General features: G+C 43.9%; 2 protein-coding genes across 4 annotated transcripts in view; one reads left to right on the top strand and one right to left on the bottom strand.

Annotated features, from left to right (window-relative positions):
- plekhj1 (pleckstrin homology domain containing, family J member 1) overlaps positions 1-7,361 on the bottom strand; it is a 40,343-nt gene extending 32,982 nt beyond the window's left edge. For both annotated transcript variants that reach the window (XM_078424110.1, XM_078424109.1), the window contains exons 1-2: positions 7,003-7,361; positions 4,999-5,066 (exon numbers count right to left, since the gene is read on the bottom strand). In XM_078424110.1, the coding sequence (XP_078280236.1) occupies positions 4,999-5,066; positions 7,003-7,096 (162 nt within the window). In that variant the 5' untranslated portion in view covers positions 7,097-7,361. The remainder of the gene's footprint in view (positions 1-4,998; positions 5,067-7,002) is intronic.
- Positions 7,362-7,465: 104 nt separating this feature from the next.
- On the top strand, positions 7,466-19,048 carry sf3a2 (splicing factor 3a, subunit 2). Of its 2 annotated transcripts, none has more exons than XM_078423608.1 (9): positions 7,466-7,541; positions 10,197-10,355; positions 10,450-10,521; positions 11,812-11,858; positions 13,369-13,478; positions 13,841-13,890; positions 14,673-14,813; positions 15,583-15,651; positions 18,263-19,048. In XM_078423608.1, the coding sequence occupies exons 2-9, from the start codon at positions 10,230-10,232 to the stop codon at positions 18,932-18,934; spliced, it is 1,287 nt and encodes a 428-aa protein (XP_078279734.1). In that variant the 5' UTR covers positions 7,466-7,541; positions 10,197-10,229; the 3' UTR covers positions 18,935-19,048. The 2 variants fall into 2 exon arrangements, with proteins under 2 accessions (XP_078279734.1, XP_078279735.1); XM_078423609.1 differs by lacking the exon at positions 7,466-7,541 and adding an exon at positions 7,610-7,764.
- Positions 19,049-20,775: the final 1,727 nt, after the last annotated feature.

Raw genomic sequence — 20,775 nt, 5'->3', positions numbered from 1 at the left:
GGGGATCTTATTGAAACATATAAGATAATTAGGGGATTGGACACATTAGAGGCAGATAACATGTTCCCAATGTTGGGGGAGTCCAGAACAAGGGGCCACAGTTTGAGAATAAGGGGTAGGCCATTTAGAACGGAGATGAGGAAGAACTTTTTCAGTCAGAGGGTGGTGAAGGTGTGGAATTCTCTGCCTCAGAAGGCAGTGGAGGCCAGTTCGTTGGATGCTTTCAAGAGAGAGCTGGATAGAGCTCTTAAGGATAGCGGAGTGAGGGGGTATGGGGAGAAGGCAGGAACGGGGTACTGATTGATAGTGATCAGCCATGATCGCATTGAATGGCGGTGCTGGCTCGAAGGGCTGAATGGCCTACTCCTGCACCTATTGTCTATTGTATCAAGAATTTAAATATTTATGAAAGATTGGCCTGAAATGCATTATACAAGATGGAGCAAGAAAATAGCCAGCTCTTAAACATTTTCCTTTATGTACGTTACCGACTTAAGAGAAAACTTAAGTTGGCCACACCACAGGTAAAAGATAAGCGGACAGAAAGGAAACGGGTGGCCACTAGCCAGCGTAGCAGTAGGCAGGTAGTGCAGGAGTCCCCTGCGGTCATCTCCCTCCTAAACAGATATGCCATTTTGGATACTGTTGGGGGAGATGGCTCATCAGGGGAAGGCAGCAGCAGCCAAGTTCATGGCACCGTGGGTGGCTCTGCGGCAAAAGAGGGGAGGAAAAAGAGTGGAAGGGCTATAGTGATAGGGGATTCAATTGTAAGGGGAATAGATAGGCGTTTCTGCGGCCGCAAACGAGACTCCAGGATGGTATGTTGCCTCCCTGGTGCAAGGGTCAGGGATATCTCTGAGCGGCTGCAGGACATTCTGGAGGGGGAGGGTGAGCAGCCAGTTGTCGTGGTGCACATTGGCACCAACGATTTAGGTAAAAAACGGGATGAGGTCCTACAAGGTGAATTTAGAGAGCTAGGAGATAAACTTAAAAGTAGGACCTCAAAGGTAATAATCTCTGGATTACTACCAGTGCCACGTGCTAGTCAGAGTAGGAATAGGAGGATATTTCAGATGAATACGTGGCTTGAAAAATGGTGCAAGGGGGAGGGATTCAAATTTTTAGGACATTGGAACCAGTTCTGGGAGAGGTGGGACCAGTACAAACAGGACGATCTGCACCTGAGCTGGAATGGAACCAATGTCCTAGGGGGAGTGTTTGCTAGTGCTGTCGGGGAGGATTTAAACTAATGTGGCAGGGGGATGGGAGCAGGAGCAGAGAGACAGAGGGGTGTAAAATGAGGGTAGAAGCAACAGGTAGCAAGGTGAAAAGTAAAAGTGGCAGGCAGACAAATCCAGGGCAAAAATCAAAAAGGGCCACTTTTCAACATAATTGTATAAGGGGTAAGAGAGTTGTAAAAACAAGCCTGAAGGCTTTGTGTCTCAATGCAAGGAGTATACGTAATAAGGTGGATGAATTAAATGTGGAGATAGTTATTAATGATTATGGTATAGTTGGGATTACGGAGACATGGCTCCAGGGTGACCAAGGCTGGGAGCTCAACATCCAGGGATATTCTATATTCAGGCGGGATAGACAGAAAGGAAAAGGAGGTGGGGTAGTGTTACTGGTTAGAGAGGAGATTAAAGCAGTGGAAAGGAAGGACATTAGCTTGGAGGAAGTGGAATCGATATGGGTAGAGCTACGAAACACTAAGGGGCAGAAAACGCTAGTGGTAGTTGTGTACAGGCCACCTAACAGCAGTAGTGAGGTTGGGGATGGCATCAAGCAGGAAATTAGAAATGCGTGCACTAAAGGTGCAGCAGTTATAATGGGTGACTTCAATCTACATATAGATTGGGTGAACCAAACTGGCAGGGGTGCTGAGGAAGAGGATTTCTTGGAATGTTTGAGAGATGGTTTTCTAAACCAACATGTCGAGGAACCAACGAGAGAACAGGCCATTCTAGACTGGATATTGAGTAATGAGGAGGGGTTAGTTAGCAGTCTTGTTGTGCGAGGCCCCTTGGGCAAGAGTGATCATAATATGGTAGAGTTCTTCATTAGGATGGAGAGTGACAAAGTCAATACAGAAACAAGTGTTCTGAACTTAAAGAAAGGTAACTTTGAGGGTATGAGGCGTGAATTGTCCAAGATAGACTGGCGATTGATGCTGAAAGGGTTGACGGTGGACATGCAATGGAAGGCATTTAAAGGTTGCATGGATGAACTACAACAAGTGTTCATCCCAGTTTGGCAAAAGAACAAACCAGGAAAGGTAGTGTATCTGTGGCTAACAAGGGAAATCAAGGATAGTATTAAAACAAAAGATGAAGCATACAGATTAGCCAGAAAAAGTAGCATACCAGAGGACTGGGAGAAATTCAGAGTCCAGCAGAGGAGGACAAAGGGCTTAATTAGGAAAGGGAAAATAGATTATGAGGGAAAACTGGCAAGGAACATAAAAACTGACTGCAAAAGCTTTTATAGATATGTCAAGAGAAAAAGATTAGTTAAGACAAATGTAGGTCCCTTGCAGTCGGAAACAGGTGAATTGATCATAGGGAACAAGGAGATGGCAGACCAATTGAACAAATACTTTGGTTCTGTCTTCACTAAGGAAGACATAAACCGTCTGCCGGAAATAGCAGGGGACCGGGGGTCTAATGAGATGGAGGAACTGAAAGAAATCCAGGTTAGTCGGGAAGTGGTGTTAGGTAAATTAAATGGATTAAAGGCAGATAAATCCCCAGGGCCAGATAGGCTGCATCCCAGAGTGCTTAAGGAAGTAGCCTCAGAAATAGTGGATGCATTAGTGATAATTTTTCAAAACTCTTTAGATTCTGGAGTAGTTCCTGAGGACTGGAGGGTAGCTAATGTAACCCCACTTTTTAAAAAGGGAGGGAGAGAGAAAACGGGGAATTATAGACCAGTTAGCCTAACATCGGTAGTGGGGAAAATGCTAGTCAGTTATTAAAGATGTGATAGCATCACATTTGGAAAGTGGTGAAATCATCGGACCAAGTCAGCATGGATTTACCAAAGGCAAATCATGTCTGACGAATCTTATAGAATTTTTCGAGGATGTAACTAGTAGAGTGGATAAGGGAGAACCAGTCGATGTGTTATATCTGGACTTTCAGAAGGCCTTCGACAAGGTCCCACATAGGAGATTGGTGTACAAACTTAAAGCACACGGTATTGAGGGTTCAGTGTTGAGGTGGATAGAAAATTGGTTGGCGGACAGGAAGCAAAGAGTAGGAATAAACGAGTCCTTTTCGGAATGGCAGGCAGTGACTAGTGGGGTACCGCAAGGCTCAGTGCTGGGACCCCAGTTATTTACAGTGTACATTAATGATTTGGACGAGGGAATTGAATGCAACATCTCTAAGTTTGCGGATGACACGAAGCTGGGTGGCATTGTTAGCTGCGGGGAGGATGCTAGGAGGCTGAAGAGTGACTTGGATAGATAGGCGAGTGGGCAAATGCATGGCAGATGCAATATAATGTGGATAAATGTGAGGTTATCCACTTTGGCGGCAAGAACGGGAAAGCAGAGTATTACCTGAATGGTGACCGATTGGGAGAAGGGGAGATGCAACGTGACCTGGGTGTCATGGTGCACCAGTCATTGAAAGCAAGCATGCAGGTGCAGCAGGCAGTGAAGAAAGCGAATGGTATGTTGGCATTCATAGCAAGAAGATTTGAGTTTAGCAGCAGGGAGGTTCTGCTGCAGTTGTACAGGGCCTTGGTGAGACCGCACCTGGAGTATTGTGTGCAGTTTTGATTTCCTAACCTGAGGAAAGACGCTCTTGCCTTAGAGGGAGTACAGAGAAGGTTCACCAGATTGATCCCTGGGATGGCGGGACTTTCATATGAGGAAAGACTGGATAGACTGGGCTTGTACTCGCTGGAATTTAGAAGACTGAGGGGGGATCTTATAGAAACATATAAAATTCTTAAGGGCTTGGAGAGGCTAGATGCGGGAAGATTGTTCCCGATGTTGGGGGAGTCCAGAACCAGGGGTCACAGCTTAAGGATAAGGGGGAAGTCTTTTAGGACCGAGATGAGAAAACATTTCTTCACACAGAGTGGTGAGTCTGTGGAATTCTCTGCCACAGAAGGTAGTTGAGGCCAGTTCATTGGCTATATTTAAGAGGGAGTTAGATGTGGCCCTTTTTGCTAAAGGGATCAGGGGGTATGGAGAGAAGGCAGGTACAGGCTACTGAGCTGGATGATCAGCCATGATCATATTGAATGGCGGTGCAGGCTCGAAGGGCCGAATGGCCTACTCCTGCACCTATTTTCTATGTTTCTAAAACAGGCCATAATTGTTTTTTATTTATCCAAATATCTCAAAACTATTGTATGGGCACAAAACATTGACCGATCAATTATTAAATGTACGTAAAGAAAAGTAGATATTGTATCTTGTATTCTCAAGAATGATGCCATGTCATAGAAAAGCTGGTCGGAGAGGGGGGGGGGGGGGGGGGATATGCACACGTAGACCGAAGCAGTTGGCTCCTGTGGTAGCATGGAGGATTTACAGTAACAGACCAAGGATGGCAGTGAGGTTATGGAGCATTCTTGGGATCTTGGGATGCAAACATGACAAGAGGGATAAAAAATTTAAAAAAAATAAAAAAAGACTGGAGTAACTCAGTGGTCTGGCAGTACCTCTGGAGAACATTGATAGGTGACTTTTGGGTTAGACCCGTGGCCAATCAGCAAATTATAGAGAAGTTATGGTAGGTTGGAAGAGTAATCATGAAAATCCTTAAAGACAGCATTATCCAGATTGAGGAATGCAGTAAACTGGTCAAGGCAGGGATGCAAGGAAATGTAAACAGGAGGCAGCAAAATATTTCTGTTGAAGAATCATGTGCTTGTGGTACAAACTGGAGGCCTTTTGACAGGAGGTGTACTGATTATGAATTTATGGATAAAATTGTGTCATGTATTCTGCATTCTAATTAAATTATGAAGCAGTCTTACCTCCTCTTCATCAATTCTGAAGTAGAAAAGGAAGTTGACAACTAGTTTCACGAGCCGACATTTTGCAGCTGAATAAAAGGAAAATGTACATATTACCAGAAAAAATGTTAATGGTTCTACAACCATGTGTGCAAAACATTATTTTAAATGTTTTCATGTAGAATATAGTGCAGAATCTCAGACATATGGGTGTATGTGGAGATAAACTTCGTACCTGCTCTTCTGAGCAAGATAGAAGTCAGGGAAGTCAACTTCTAGTTTTCAGATTTAATAGGTGACTGAACGTTGAGTCCAAAAATCACTGCACCATTAAAAAGGGCTTCATGTAATTAGTATTTCATGCTAAAGCTACCCCAGTTGAAAGTATAAATACATCATTGCTGGAAGGAAACAGACAGGGGTTAATAATCTAGGTGAATTTTATTCATTTTATTGGAACAATGCAGCAATCGTTCATTTAAATCCCAAATAACAAACAATCATGTCAAAATTCAACTTTAAAATAGATTTGATCAAAACTTTGGGATTGGAGGGACATAAATCATGTGCAGGTAGATGAGTTTATTTTATTTTTACATGTTCGGCACAAACATTGGGTGCTGAAGGGCCTGTACTTGTGCTGAAAAAGACAAAAGTGCTGCAATAACTCAGCATGTCAGGCAGCATCGCTGAAGAACAATCATGAGCGACATTTCAGTTAAAGACCATTTTTCAGACGGTTGATTGGGCATCCTCTCCAGACCCACTGAGTTACTCTGGCGCTTTGTCTTGTTTTGTAAATCAGCATCTGCAGTTCCTTACATCTCTTGTACTTGTGCTGTACTGTTCTGCTCCATGTTCTATCAGTTAACAAATCTCTCCACAAACCCTGTTGCAGTCAAGGATTTAATGCACAAACTTTGTCCCTTCTGCCCCTCCATTTCGTTCACAATTGTGTCACTTAATCCCTCCTCCTTTCTGTTAGTGCGCATCGCTTTATATGTCTATGCATTAAATCCATCCTGCCCTCTACCCTTCTGCCTAACCAGCCCCCTACTCTCCACACCCACCCTGTTGTGATAGGTCTCCCCTGTGCCTCCTACTGCCCATTGAGCTCAGCAACCACTGGTGTGACAGGTCTTTCGCTCTTGACCTCTTCCCTTGTATTCATTGGAATTTAGAAGGATGAGAGAGGATCTGATAGAAACATACACGATTCTTAAAGGATTGGACAGGCGGAGAGCAGGAAAAATGTTCCCAATGTTGGGGGAATCCAGAACCAGGGGTCACAGTTTAAAAATAAGGGGTAGGGAATTTAGGACTGGGACGAGGAAAAACGTTTTCAGCCAGAGTTGTGAATCTGTGGAATTCTCTGCCACAGAGGGCAGTGGAGGCCAATTCACTGAGTGTCTTCGAGAGAGTTACATTTAGCCTTAGGGCAAAAGGAACCAAGGGATATGGGGAAAAAGCAGGAACGGGGTACTGATTTTAGATGATCAGCCATGATTATATTGAATGGCGGTGCTGGCTTGATAGGCCGAATGGCCTACTCCTGCGCCTATTTTGCTATGTTTCTATATTCCCCCCCCCCCCCCCCCCCCCCGGCCTCTCCACCGCTCCATTCTGCCCCTGGGAACTTCCACCTCCCTCCCTCTCCCCCCGGGGCCCCTCCACTCCTCCCTCTCCCCCCGGGCCTCCTCCACTCCTCCCTCCCTCTACCCCCGGGCCCCCTCCACTTCTCTCCCCCCGGGCCCCCTCCACTTCTCTCCCCCCGGGCCCCCTCCACTTCTCCCCCCGGGCCCCCTCCACTCCTCCCTCCCCCCCCGGGCCCCCTCCACTTCTCTCCCCCCGGGCCCCCTCCACTTCTCTCCCCGGGCCCTCTCCACTCCTCTCCCCCCGGGGCCCCTCCACTCCTCCCTCCCTCCCTGGGCCCCCTCCACTCCTCTCCCCCCGCGGCCTCTCCACTTCCCCCAGGACCACCCATTGCGACAGGTCTCCGCGCCACGACCCCAGGTTCGTCCTCACCGTCGCTGCGCTTCGGCCCCCTCATGGTGAGCTCGGCGGCTTTCTCCGCCGGCTGCTTGGACAGACACAGCAGCTCCCTCACATTGTACCTCATGATGGCGGCGGCGGCGGCGCCCGCTGCCTCTCCTCACACTCCCCGCCGCGGACTGAGCCTCTGAGGGGAGGACGGCCCCCGGAGCCCCGACTACTGCAGCCTGCGGTGATTGAGTTTGGGAAACCTTAAACAACTGCTGCACATAGTAGACAGAGTCTGACGGCCGCTTTAAGTGAAAACAGTGGGGGAGTTAAGCTGCCGGCAGCGAGTAAATCGCAGCATTGCCTCCCGCTCATGGCCGTCGTCGACCGCGCTCGACGCACAGTATCAATAAAGTTGTTTGAAAAAAAGACCTTCTTCCTGTTGGTTTGACTTTCTTTCGATCCGTTTTTGACCTTCTTCCGGTAGGTTTTTGACCTTCTTCCGGTAGGTTTTTGACCTTCTTCCGGTGTGTTCATCGAGGTTGCGTTGCGTTGCCGGTCGTGGCGTCTGGAAACCGCTTGAGGTAAAGTGACTGGGACCGGCTCAGCTCAGCTCACGGCGCCGGAGAGGGGAGGAGAACGGCAGGCAGGCGAGGCGGGATGGGGTGGGAAGGGAATGGAGCGATGGAGGCTTCCGGACTGACGACCGAGCTCTCCCTTTCCGCTGATGATGAAGCCGATTCTCGGCTCTAGGGGCCAGGCGTCCGAGGCCTGCTGCCCTCTCTGGCTTTCACTAGTCAAAAGAGTGTATGATTGTCATTACATTTCGAGGATTTTCAACCGTGTTTTAACTTTTCTACCTTTGCACCGTTATAAACTTGCAGTAAAAGGGGCAGACAATGCAATAACATTGAGTATAAAGAGTAGCTCGTCTCATAGAAGTGACGAGCAGTAGCCTGCCCGGGCCGTGGAATTCAAGGGCAACAACATGATGCATGATCGAAGTAAATCCATAATCCCTGACACTCGTACCAATCTAGAATCTGTCAATCTCCACCTTAAAAATACCCATTGACTTGCCCTCCACAGCCGTCTGTGGCAATGAATTCCACAGATTCACCACCCTCCGAGTAAAGAAATTCCTCATCATCTCATTTCTTAAGGTACACCCTTGTATTCTGAGGCTGTGTCCTCTGGTCCTAGTACCTCCCAGTAAAGGGCTTGTTTCCGCGCTGTATCTCTAAAACGAAAAACCTAAAACACTATCACTACCACTGCTGTTACCTATGGGTGTCTCACAGGACATGTCCAAGACTTTATTGGTGCAATCTTGCCTTTTGCCCACTTCACTGAATCATGTTTTACTATTTCATACTGCCATTTGATTAGACTGTGGGATAACTCTTCCAATTCTGACACCAGTCCTTGGATGTCTGTAAGACTCACTTTGTCAGATTGATAGGGTTGGAGGTGACTTTGACATGTTCGAATTTGCCAATGTTGATACCAGTTGATACAACTGTTTTATTATTTTCTCTGTCCAGAGTGGTAATAGTACAATTGAATGGCTTGCTGGGTTATTTTAAAGACCATTTAAGAATCAGCTAGACACAAAATGCCGGAGTAACTCAGCGGGCCAGGCAGCAACTCTAGAGAGAAAGAATGGGTGACGTTTCGGGTCGAGACCCTTCAGACTGATGTCAGGGGAGGGGGCGGGACAGAGATAGAATGTAGTCGGAGACAGTAAGACTGGTGGGAGAACTGGGAAGGGGGAGGGGATGGAGAGGGAAAGCAAGGGCTATTTGAAGTTAGAGAAGTCAATGTTCATAAGCTACCCAAGGGAAATATGAGGTGCTGATCCTCCAATTTGCGCTGGGCCTCACTCTGACAATGGAAGAGGCCCAGGACAGAAAGGTCAGATTGGGAATGGAAGGGGGAGTTAAAGTGCTGACTAACCGGGAGATCAGATAGGTTAAGGCGGACTGAGCGGAGATGTTCAGCGAAACGATCGCCAAGCCTGCGCTTGGTCTCGTCGATGTACAGAAGTTGACACCTGGAACAGCGGATACTGTAGATGAGGTTGGAAGAGGTGCAAGTGAACTTCTGCCTCACCTGAAAAGACTGTTGGGGTCCTTGGATGGAGTCGAGGGGGGGAGGTAAAGGGACAGGTGTTGCATCTCCTGCGGTTGTAGGGGAAAGTACCTGGAGAGGGGGTGGTTTGCGTGGGAAGGGACGAGTTGACCAGGGAGTTGTGGACGGAACGGTCTCCGTGGTACGCAGAAAGGGGTAAAGATGGGAAGATGTGGCCAGTAGGGGGATCCTGTGGGAGGTGGCAAAAGTGTGAGAGGATTATATGCTGTATGCGATGATTGATGGGGTGGAAGGTGAGGACAACAGGTGCTTGTTGCGAATGGCGGGAGGGGGAACAAGAGCGGAGCTGCGGGATATTGAGGAGACCCTAGTGAGAGCCTCATCTATAATGGAAGAGGGGAACCCCCATTTCCTAAATCAAGAATCAGCTGTATAGATTTTTAAGATTTTTTTTTAGATTTAGAGATACAACGCGGAAACAGGCCCTTCGGCCCACCGAGTCCGCGCCGCCCAGCGATCCCCGCACATTAACACTATCCTACACACACCAGGGACAATTTTTACATTTACCCAGTCAATTAACCTACATACCTGTACGTCTTTGGTGTGTGGGAGGAAACCGAAGATCTCGGAGAAAGCCCACGCAGGTCACGGGGCGAACGTACAAACTCCGTACAGACGGCACCCGTAGTCAGGATCGAACCTGAGTCTCCGGCGCTGCATTCACTGTAAGGCAGCAACTCTACCGCTGCGCCACCGTGACGTGGTTAGATATAGATGTAGGGGATCAGTGGCAGCCAGTCAGGTTTGCTAAACGTCCTCTATGATTATGCTTTTACCGCTGTGATCACCATGTCAAGGAATTGCCATTCATGGTGTGATCTAAAATCACTTCCAAAAAAAAAAATTCTTAGTGAAGTAAACAATGTTTCTTTACAGGTCAGGCAGCATCTCTGGAGAACATGGATATGTGACGTTTTGGATCGGGAAACGTCATCTATCCATTCCCTCCACAGATGCTGGCTGACCTGCTGCATTTCTCTTTTTTTGTTGTAAATCAGCACCTGCAGTTCCTTGTGTCCAATGTTTCCAGGAAGGAATGCATTCCGGGCTAATATGTCTGCACTTTTGTTTTTAAAATCTTTCAGAGTTTGGATTAAGATAAAGTTTATCAAGTAACCATGGATTTTCAACATCGACCAGGAGGAAAGACGGGGAGCGGTGGGGTTGCTTCCTCTTCCGAAAGCAATCGTGATCGAAGAGAGCGGCTGAGACAGTTGGCGTTGGAAACCATTGACATAAATAAGGTCAAACTTTGGTCCCTGTGATTTGTGTACTTGCGTTTCTTGCATTCTTTCATGCCGCCTCATTATAACTATTGTTCTTTTTCTAATTTTATAGGATCCTTATTTTATGAAAAATCACTTGGGTTCTTACGAATGTAAACTTTGCTTAACTCTTCACAATAATGAGGTAAGTTCAAAGTTACTTTGATTTTGTTTTAAGCTGAAACTGCCGGGGGATGGAATCTCATCTCACCCCTAGATGGTTCTTGAGTTAGTACTGCCGCTGCCCCACAACACTGGATACCCAGGTTCGATTCTGACCTTGGGTGCTTTCTGTGTGGAGTTTGCACGTTCTTCCTGTGACTCCCATGTGGGTTTCCTCTGGGTGCTTTGGTTTCCTCCCACATCCCAAAGACGTGCGGGTTTATAGGTTAACTGGCCTCTATATATTGTTCCTAGTGTGTAGAAAGTGGATGAGAAAGTGGGATAACATAGAACTAGTACAAAAAGGTGATTGATGTGGGGTGTGTGTACTCAGTGGGCTGCAGAGTGTGTTTCCATGATGTATGAATAAACTAAATTAAACTAAGCTACTGATCTTTACTTTTCATTGCTGACTATACAGAATTTACCAAAAAAAAGCAAGAAAATCAATGCAGTCAATTCCTACGATCCTTTATTATTTCTCTTCCTGTTCTTCATTTCCGAAGAACCCAAGTCCTGTGTGTTTTTTCTAATGTAGAAGAATCCACATCATGAGCAGCAAATGCAGGATACCAAATATAAGTACATGTAAATTATTGCTTCGTGCTTGATAAGATTATTTGAGGCCTAGGATGGTGAGGAGGGAGTTGGTAAAAGGTCTTGTATTTCTCACCGTTGCACACCAAGATGGCACAGGAAAAGGAATGGGAAGTTATTGAAGATGTAAAGGTGAATGTGGAATGAAAAGCTAAAAAGAACAGTAGGGGAGAAGATGCATATATGTTGGTGATACCACATGGACCATGTTACAAATGACAGAAGCTGATTAATTTAATGTACAAAACTTTCAGTTTGAAAAGTGAAGGGAAGGGGAGTCGTATCTTTAATCTGTGAGTTGGGAGGTTATGGGGGAGAGGTTTGAATGGAAGTGTGGAAATGAAATAAACACAGAATGGTGTATAGTCAGCAATGTGATTAAATATCTCCTCAATAAAACAAGTTAGTTATGTATAGCAACAAGGAATTGCAGAATCTGGTTTACCAAGAAAAGACAAAATGCTGGAGTAACTCAGCAGGTCAGGCAGCATCCCTAGAGAATATGGGTAGGTAACGGAAGGGTCCCGACCCAAAGCGTCACATCTCCATGTTCCCCAGGGATGCTGCCTGACCCGTTGAGTTACTCCAGCATTTTATGTCTTTCCATGTTAGATATATGAATGTGTTTGTGCGATGGATTCCCTCTGTTTTAATTTGATTTAATTTTTCTCTCTAGGGGAGTTATTTGGCCCACACACAAGGAAAGAAGCACCAGACTAATTTGTAAGTGTGTAAATATATTGGATGTGAAATCATAATTTGAGACATTTGGCGTATTTCAAAGAAGCATGCTTTTTCTTTCTGAGAGATTTAACTACAAGTGTAATTAAGATCTGTAGACTGCACTTGAATATTGCTTTCACGGAGAATCAGGATCTTGAATGTAAATTTTGCAAAGGGAGAGGAAAGGGAGGCAAATTTAATTACACGTTTACCCCCAGAGAACATTGTTGAGGGAAATAAATTATTTAGGTATCCTAAGTCTGAAATGGAACATATTAAAATGCCACTGTCAGTTCTGTGAAAGAGTTAGGTGTTTATTTGGAGAATGCATTCACTTTCTTGCTCTTGCCATCAATACTGAGCAAGGTACCAAGGTACTCAGGCAAGGTACCTGACTGTGGTAAGGAGAAAACAGGAGCAAGATTAGAGTTTTAGGCTTGCGGATGTTCATTTGAGAGAGTGCAGTCATCTTTCATTCTATGTTGCTGCACAGTTCAGCAGTGGAATGGGCTCACTGCATGGTATCCTCTTTTATCTCCTCCCCAGTAAATAAGTAATTACTGTGATAATGTGACTAACATCAGAGTTTTCCACACGAGGAATTGTGAGCACAAGCAGTACCCCAGGATCCTAATGCACGGTGCTGTGTCACAGTACATCTCCCTTTTGCTTTATGAGACCATACAAGACCGCAGTGGCACCGTGCATTGCTGCCTTACAGTGCCAGAGGCCCGGGTTTGATACTGACTAGGGCTGTCTGTACGCTCTCCCTGTGACCGGTCATGGATCTTCTCCGGGTGCTCCGGTTTCCTCCCTTACTCTAAAGACGTACAGGTTTGTTGGTTAATTGGCTTTGGTAAAATTGTAAATGGTCCCTAGTAAGTAGGATAGTGTTAGAATATGGGGTGATTGCTGGTCGGTGCAGACACGGTGGGCCGAAGGGCCTGTTTCTGTGCTGTATCTCTAAAGTATAAAGACCACATCTTTGTGCATTTGAGGTGTAATAGAGACTTTAATGGTATATCTGCTGGGTCCTCTTGAGTTATACCTAGAACCAGCAACTTTTATATGTATTAGCCTGGGTTTAAGCTTCCTTTGTTGAAAGCGTTTATTTCTACCAATTGTGTGCACACTGTAATTTTTTCGATGGACTAACGCAGGAAAGGTAACTTTAGCCATACCCGTAACTGATTTAAGAGTTAAATAATTTATGAATACAGAAAAATGGCTATTTTAGAAAACAATTGATTTAGGCCACTGCATGTATTTCCTTCTAGAAATGGAGCACCAATGGTCACTTACTTTCTAATGTCTGCACTAAAATGGTTGATGGAAGCGATGCAGATATGGGATGAGATATTTAACGTAATGTACTGCATGCTCATGCAACATTTGGATGAATTGGTATTGTCCCAGGAACTAATTGTTGACAGTTAATATAGACGTAGAATTTTGTTTGACAAGTGTGGCTGTTCCATACCAAGGGATTGATTCAATGCTTTGAATACAGGGCACGACGTGCAGCAAAAGAGGCAAAGGAATCACCAGCACAGCCAGCACCTGAGAAGGTTAAAGTGGAGGTGAAGAAATTTGTCAAAATTGGTCGGCCAGGCTACAAAGGTATTTGTGACATTTTGGCAATCGATTGCTATTTTGATTAAAAAGTATAACAACAATTTTAGCAGCTCAGTGGCACAGCTGGTAGAGATGCTGCCTCACAGTGCCAGAGGCCTGTTTTCAATCCAGAGCTCAGGAGCTGTCTGTGTAGGATCTGTGCATTTTTCCTGTGACCGCATGGATTACCTCCGGTGCTCTGGTTTTCTCCCACATCCCAAAGACGTGCAAGTTTTTCGGTTAATTGGCCTCTGTAAATTGCCCTTTGTGAGTAAGGAGTGGATGAGAAAGTGGGATAACATAGAACTGGTGTGGACGGGTTTACCCAATTTATCGGATATATTAAGGTTTAACATTTCGTTTTACAGTGACCAAACAAAGGGACGCAGAAGTGGGACAGCAAAGTCTCCTTTTTCAGGTAAAATCCTTTTGTACTCTGTGTGCTTTGATTGCGATATATTCCATTCTTCTTACATTCAGTAAATCCTCTGTTCATTTCTAAAAGAAGTGGAGTGTGTATCTAAGAAACGAGTATTACCTTGAGTAAATGATCAATTCTCATGCATTGGCTCGGTGTTTGAGCAGGCTATCGTATCCATTCCAAATGTTGGTCGTTGGATACTGACATGTACATAGAAACATAGAGTCCTCTCCCTAGGGCTCTAAACTTAATTGTACTACTTTGTTGTGCAACAAATATCAACTAACATAGTGAGATGAACCTGACTTTTCCATGTCCGTATGACTCATAGGCTGAATAAACTTGTTCCTTTTACACCTCTGTTATAAAGTGGAGGTGAATGGTTCAGCTATTTCATAAGGATGGAAATGTCAAGTCAAGTTTATTTGTCACATACACATAAATGTGCAGTGAAATGAAAGATTAACCACAGTCCAACAACAAGAGCAATAAAAATAAGCAATAACGCACACAATCAAACAAAAAGAAACATCCATCACAGTGAGTCTCCTCCAGTCACCTCCTCACTGTGATGGAAGGCCAGAATGTCTTTTCTCTTCCCCTGCAGTCTTCTCCCGTGGTCAGGCTGTTGTAGTTGCCATGTTCCAGGCTGCGCCGGACGGTGAAAAGTCTGCGGCGGGCTGACCCAAGCCCCGCGATCTGGGATGGGCGAAGACGCTGCCGCTCAAAGACTAGGAAATGCTGCTTTAATTAAAATACATTTCAATTTTATTATTTAGATTGATTATCCAGAGATTGCAGAAAGTGTAATGCCACGCCATCGATTTATGTCTGCGTACGAACAACGAATTGAACCACCGGACAGACGCTGGCAATACTTGTTGTTTGCAGCTGAGCCGTACGAGACCATTTCCTTCAAGGTATTTTACTTTGGGAAATTGATGGGTGATCTCGGGAATGCTACAAGAGGCAAAATAAACATTGCTTTCCCACGCACAAGAGTTATACATTATTCCCGATATTTAGTTTGTTTTCCAAGCTTTAAAAAATGAATTGGCCAATCATTTATTTATCTTTTTTTTTTAATCAGTGGGAATTTAGAGCAAAGGGAATTGAAATAATTTGAATTGTGGGTCAAATTAAGAGGAATAGGTTATAGTCTTATTAACCTATTTATCATGTGAAACAAAGTTCTGGAACCGGGTTTTAGATCTTATTCATTTTCTACAACGTTTAAGTACTGACATACTACTTGTACAATGGGAGTCATTGATTGTGGCAACATTTGAGAAAATCCCTTGGCCAGAAATTACACTTGTTAAATGGGGATGAGAGGAGATTTGTTAAATGTTGATCATTTTTGCAAAATGGAGCACAGATGAAAAAGGTGAAACCAGCAAATAAACAAGTCTGAACAAATGGAGCTGCTTTTGGAAAAGTGCTTGGACCATATTTTTCCATTTTAGTTTGCGCTCAAATAAAAAATTGCTTTAGGTGAATGTTGCATTAAGGAATGTCTGCTTATTTCATCACCTTTTTATGTTTCAGAGTAAAGCTTGAATTCTGTCTTACCGACCGCAGACATTTTGTTTAGACTATTGAAAGAACTAGATATAGCACTGAAATATTTATCATTGATGATGATACTTAACAAACCAATCTTCTCAACATATCTTTTAATGCCCTCAGGTACCGAGCAGAGAAATTGATAAAGTTGAAGGGAAGTTTTGGACACACTGGAACAGAGAAACAAAACAGGTATCTTTGTGTTTACATTATCATTCCAGATCATTTCTGCATAATTTAAGCTGTCGGTATTTTTTGATTATGACTCGCTTCTTTTCAGCCATGCAGCACAGCTTTGTTAAGATCTCCAGATAATAGCATTTCTGCAAAAGGTCACACAACAGCACAACAGGATACCTTTTAAACAGCACTAGAAAAAGCTAAGATCAGGAAGCCTTTTGCTTGCAGAATGTTCATTTGTAGTAGATAACAAACAAACAAATTAGGAGCAAGAATAGGCCACACATCCCCTTGAGCTTGCTCTGACGTCCAACACGTTCATGGCTGATCTGAGTGAAACCTCAGCTCCGCATCTCTGTCTATCCCGTTGCTTATCAAGAATCTGTCCACCCCTGCCTTAAAAATATTTAAAGACTTGCTCCACCACCCTTTGCGAAAGAAAGTTCCAATGAATCACAATCTCCTGAAGTGAGAATTTCATGTCATCTGTCTTAAACTGACATCTTATTTTTGAATAATGATTCTTTGTTATAAATCCTTCCACAGGAGGAAAGACCCTTTACACATCTAACTTGTCCAAATTCCTCAGTGTATTATGTGTTTCACTTTTCTGAAGTCCAATTGATACGAAGCCAGACTATCCAACCTTTTCTCTTAATATGCTCCACCCTGGGCAAAAGACTGTGCGTTTAGCATCTGGTAGAATTAACTTGCAAATTAGCTTGCAAACATCTGGTAGAATTAACGTTTAATTCTGAGTCCATTACCTCCATAAGCTGGCATGCTTGAGACTTAATATAGAGGAAAATGTTTCCTGTGTCTTCCGCAGATTAAACATCAGCGGCAGAAATTTTGCATTTACTCACAACTCACTCTTTCTTATGTCTCTTGGCATACTCTCTCTCCTCTCAATTGCTTTCCTATCTTTGTTTGTGCCATCAACAAATTTGGCTGCAAAACACTCAATTCGTTCATCATAATCATTGATGTAAATAATTGACACTGCAGTACTGATCCAACTGTAATTTTGGTTAACTTCTGCTGTAGCCTTCTTGGAAAAAGGTAGTACCCTGAATAAGGAACAGTATTTCAACTGAAATCGAACCATTGCTTTTGTTTAAAGGTTTGGTTTAATTTCATGCCTTTGGCTTGTATGCCTTTTAATGGCTTAACTGAATTTCCCAATCATTTTCAAAAATATGTAATTTTACATCCCGGTCTTTCTGTAAATGAACTGCCTTTAAAATTAGCCTCCTTTAGTTAAGTTGTCTCTACTCATTATTCCACTGAAATGCGTCATTTTTTTCCTTCTATATTAAACTTCATTCACCATGTGCCTGCTCATGCGATCAGTTTGTCTTTGTTCATTTAAAACTTGTTGCTCCCCAACTAATTGCTGTTCTGTTTCTGTGTAATCTAAACATTTTTAAATAATCTTCTGCCATAATAATTCCTTGGACACAATCATAAATATAGGTAAAAAATAACAGCAGTGCTCTTCAAAAGGTTCAAAGGTATTTTATTGTAATGTGTGCCAATTAAGGTACAGCTCTTAATACTTGTTCCAAATCCTCAGAGGCCACCTCGATAAATTGGAAAAGCAAACATTAATTATTAGTGCCTTCATGTTGTGTCTAGCCACATTGCCAGCGTCTTTAGCTAATCCACACTGCCAATGGGTATCAATTTTGCTATCGTGTTGATCATGTACTTTGTCAGATATTGTTTGTGTATTAAATGTATTTTTTGTGTATTAAATATATATTTTAAAAGATTACAGTTTCCCACCTACAAGTCATCTATTTTTAATTCACCATGAGAGTTTACAAAATTAAATATAATAGGTTCAGGATTAAAGTTGAGAATCTGGATAAGAGTCAAGAATGGGTAATTATCATGTGTATCGACAACGGAATAATGAAATCATTACTTGCTGCAGCATAACAGGCCTGAATATAGAATGAATATGTTTAATGGGAGAGTGTGTTTTATTGTTTGACTGCCCATTTCAGAATTGTTCTTTGCAAATTTACATTTTTTCAGAATCCTCTTTCTCTCTATTATTTGCTCAGTTCTGTTGTTTACTGCTTGATCAAAAGACACAGCATGGAAACCGGCCCTTCAGCTCACCAGGACCATGTTGATCATCGATCACCCTTTCACATTAGTTCTACGTTATTCCACTTTCTCACCCACTTCCTAAACACTAGGGGCAATTTACTGAGGCCAATTAACCTACACACCCTCACGTGTGGAATATGGGAGGAAAGCAGAGCACGCAGAAGAAATCTACGTAGTCATAGGGAGAACATGCAAACTCCACGCAAACAGCACCCGAGGTCAGGCTCAAACCCAGGTCTCTGGTGCTGTGAGGCAGTAGCTCTACTGATGACTATGCAATATCTTCCCATTCTCTATATCTCATCCCACAAAGCTGGTTTAGTTTATATCATTACGTCGTTATCATTACACTATGGAAATTTAGAGATGTTGCATGACCATGCTGATGATGATAATGTGAGCAGTTTGTGTACATTGGTCCCTTTCTAACTCTCTTCAGTATTTTTCTATTCATTTAATGTTGTGCTGGGATCAGTTTGACCTGCTTTTTTTCTCTCCCTAGTTTTTCCTTCAGTTCCACTTCAAGATGGAAAAGCCTTTACAGCCACAATCCATGCCCATTGGACCCCCTGGAATGAAGACCAGACCACTGCCCCCACCGATCATCAATGGCATGCCACCAAGGGGCCCCATGCCACCAGACGCAATGCCAGGTCCGCGACCGGCAGGCATGCCCATGCCGCCAATGCCACCTGGTGGCCCGGTGCCACCACAAATGCCACCAGCTCCGCAGGGACCACCTCCCACTCCCCAGGGACCACCTCCCCCCACCCCACAGGGACCTCCCCCGACCCCGCAAGGTCTTCCCCCGAACTCGCAAGGTCTACCCCCGACCCCGCAAGGTCTACCTCCGACCCCGCAGGGACCACCCCCAACCCCACAGGGACCACCCCCGATCCCACTCGGGATGCCCCCGACCCCACAAGGCCCGCCCCCTACTCAGATCATGCCCCCAGCTCCCCAAGGCCCGCCCCCGGCTCCGCAGGGCCTGCCTCCTGCTCCGATGCCCACTCCGACCTCTGCACCACCTCCCACTATGATCCCTGCTCCGGGTCCTGTTCCAGCCCCTATACCGCCAATGATAAGGCCTCCACTCCCCAGTGATTCTGTACCAATTGTTCCACCACCTACACCTCTCCCACCCCCTGGTATCCCCCCTCCTCCTTCTAACTGAACTTTACATCAATATAACTTTTGTAGATTGGTCTTTAATTGTTATTTTGGTAGTATCCATGTTTCTTGCAAATGTACAATACTTTGCGATACTTCACCTGCCATTAAAGAAATTTTACAGCTATTTTAGTGCCTGCCTTATTTTTCGTTTACAAAGCTTTTTACTAATGCAATTATTCCAATTAGTACATATTCACTATTTCAGATCTTTTTGGCTCAGTAGGTTTGAAAAGTAATTCATGATTTAGAGCATAGAACAGTACAGCACAGGAACAGGTCCTTCAGCCCTCAATGTCTGTGCCGAACATGGTAAGATTTATACGGGGTATTTTTATTGAAGCTCGTAAGCCTGATTAATCTAAATAGGTCTGTTGAATTAGATTATATCACTTTTATGTACAGTTAATAGAACAATATTTCACTTTTCATTTACAGCAGAGCTGGGAAACTTAGTTTAAGTAACCTCTGCAGATGTTTACTGGAGTATTTATTAATTATTGACTAGAGTACAGGAACAAGCAACATAACAGCTTATATTCTGTAGGAATGTTGAAAGGTGTGTTTTAAAAAAATTCTATTTAAAATTCAAACATTTAATAATTACTGGTTTGCAACTCCAATTGCATATTGCCAGATATTAAGATGCACATTTGAATTTAATTAAGATGTTTAACAATTGTTTGTAGAAACAATTGTCGAAGCATGTACTCCAAAGACGTACAGGTTTGTAGGTTAATTGCCTTGGTAAATGTAAAAATTGTCCCTAGTGTGTGCAGGATAGTGTTAATATGCAGGGATCGCTGGTAGGAGCGGTCCCGGTGGGCCGAAGGGCCTGTTTCCGCGCTGTATCTCTAAACTAAACTACACTAAAATGATAAAGTAATCTCTCATCAGCATTGTGCTCTGTACTTTTCCATTAAGCTCAGGGATTTTGATAAAGCAAAAGCTAAGGTGACACAGCAGCTTCAAGCAATCTCCCACAACAAACTGTGGTGCTTGTAACGTAATGTCAGAAAAGACTCTGCTTTGACTTGGTTAACAATTAGATCGCACTAATGGCACTGTAAAACACCTAGTCTAGTTACTCATTTGATTATTTTCTCTTCTGTAGTTTCTGCAGAAAATGGTCCAATAACTTTGGATGAATTATTGCAAATATCTTATCAACAGACTGCAGAAGGGTCTCGACCCGAAACGTCACCCATTCCTTCTCTCCAGAGATGCTGCCTGATCTGCTGAGTTACTCCAGCATTTTGTGTCTACCTTCTATTAAATCTTTCCTCTCTCACCTTAAACCAGCAATCCTGGTTCTTGATCCCCCTACCCTGGGTTAAAGACTGTACGTTCACCCTATCAATTCCCTTAATTTTTTTATACACCTCTATTTTGAGAGGACTAGAAAATAAAAGCAAGAATGTAAAGCTGAGGATCTATAAGGCGCTGGTCACATTTGGAATATTGTGAGTGTTTTGAGCGCCATATCTGAGGAAGGATGTGCTGGTGTTGGTGAGGATCCAGAGGAGGTTTACAAGAATGATCCTGGGGATAATTGGGTTGACGTATGAGGAGCATTGGACCTCTGGGCCGGTACTCGCTGGACTTTACAAGGCTAGGACCAGAGGGCACAGCCACAGAATAAAAGGATGCACCTTTGGAAAGGAGATGAGGAATTTCTTTAACCAGTGGGTGGTGAATCCGTGGAATTCATTGACACGGACGGCTGTTGAGGGTGTTTTTTGGGTAAATTTTGGTATTTTCAAAGCAGAGATTGATAGGTTCTTGATTAGTAAGGGCATCAAACGTTATGGGAGAAAGCAGGAGAATGGGATTGAGAGAAAACAA

This window comes from Rhinoraja longicauda, chromosome 28 (genome assembly GCF_053455715.1).
Source record: "Rhinoraja longicauda isolate Sanriku21f chromosome 28, sRhiLon1.1, whole genome shotgun sequence".
In the NCBI taxonomy this organism is placed as follows: Eukaryota; Metazoa; Chordata; class Chondrichthyes; order Rajiformes; family Arhynchobatidae; genus Rhinoraja; species Rhinoraja longicauda.
Note: the sequence above shows the minus strand (reverse complement) of the source record. Positions and strands in the feature narration are given on the sequence as shown.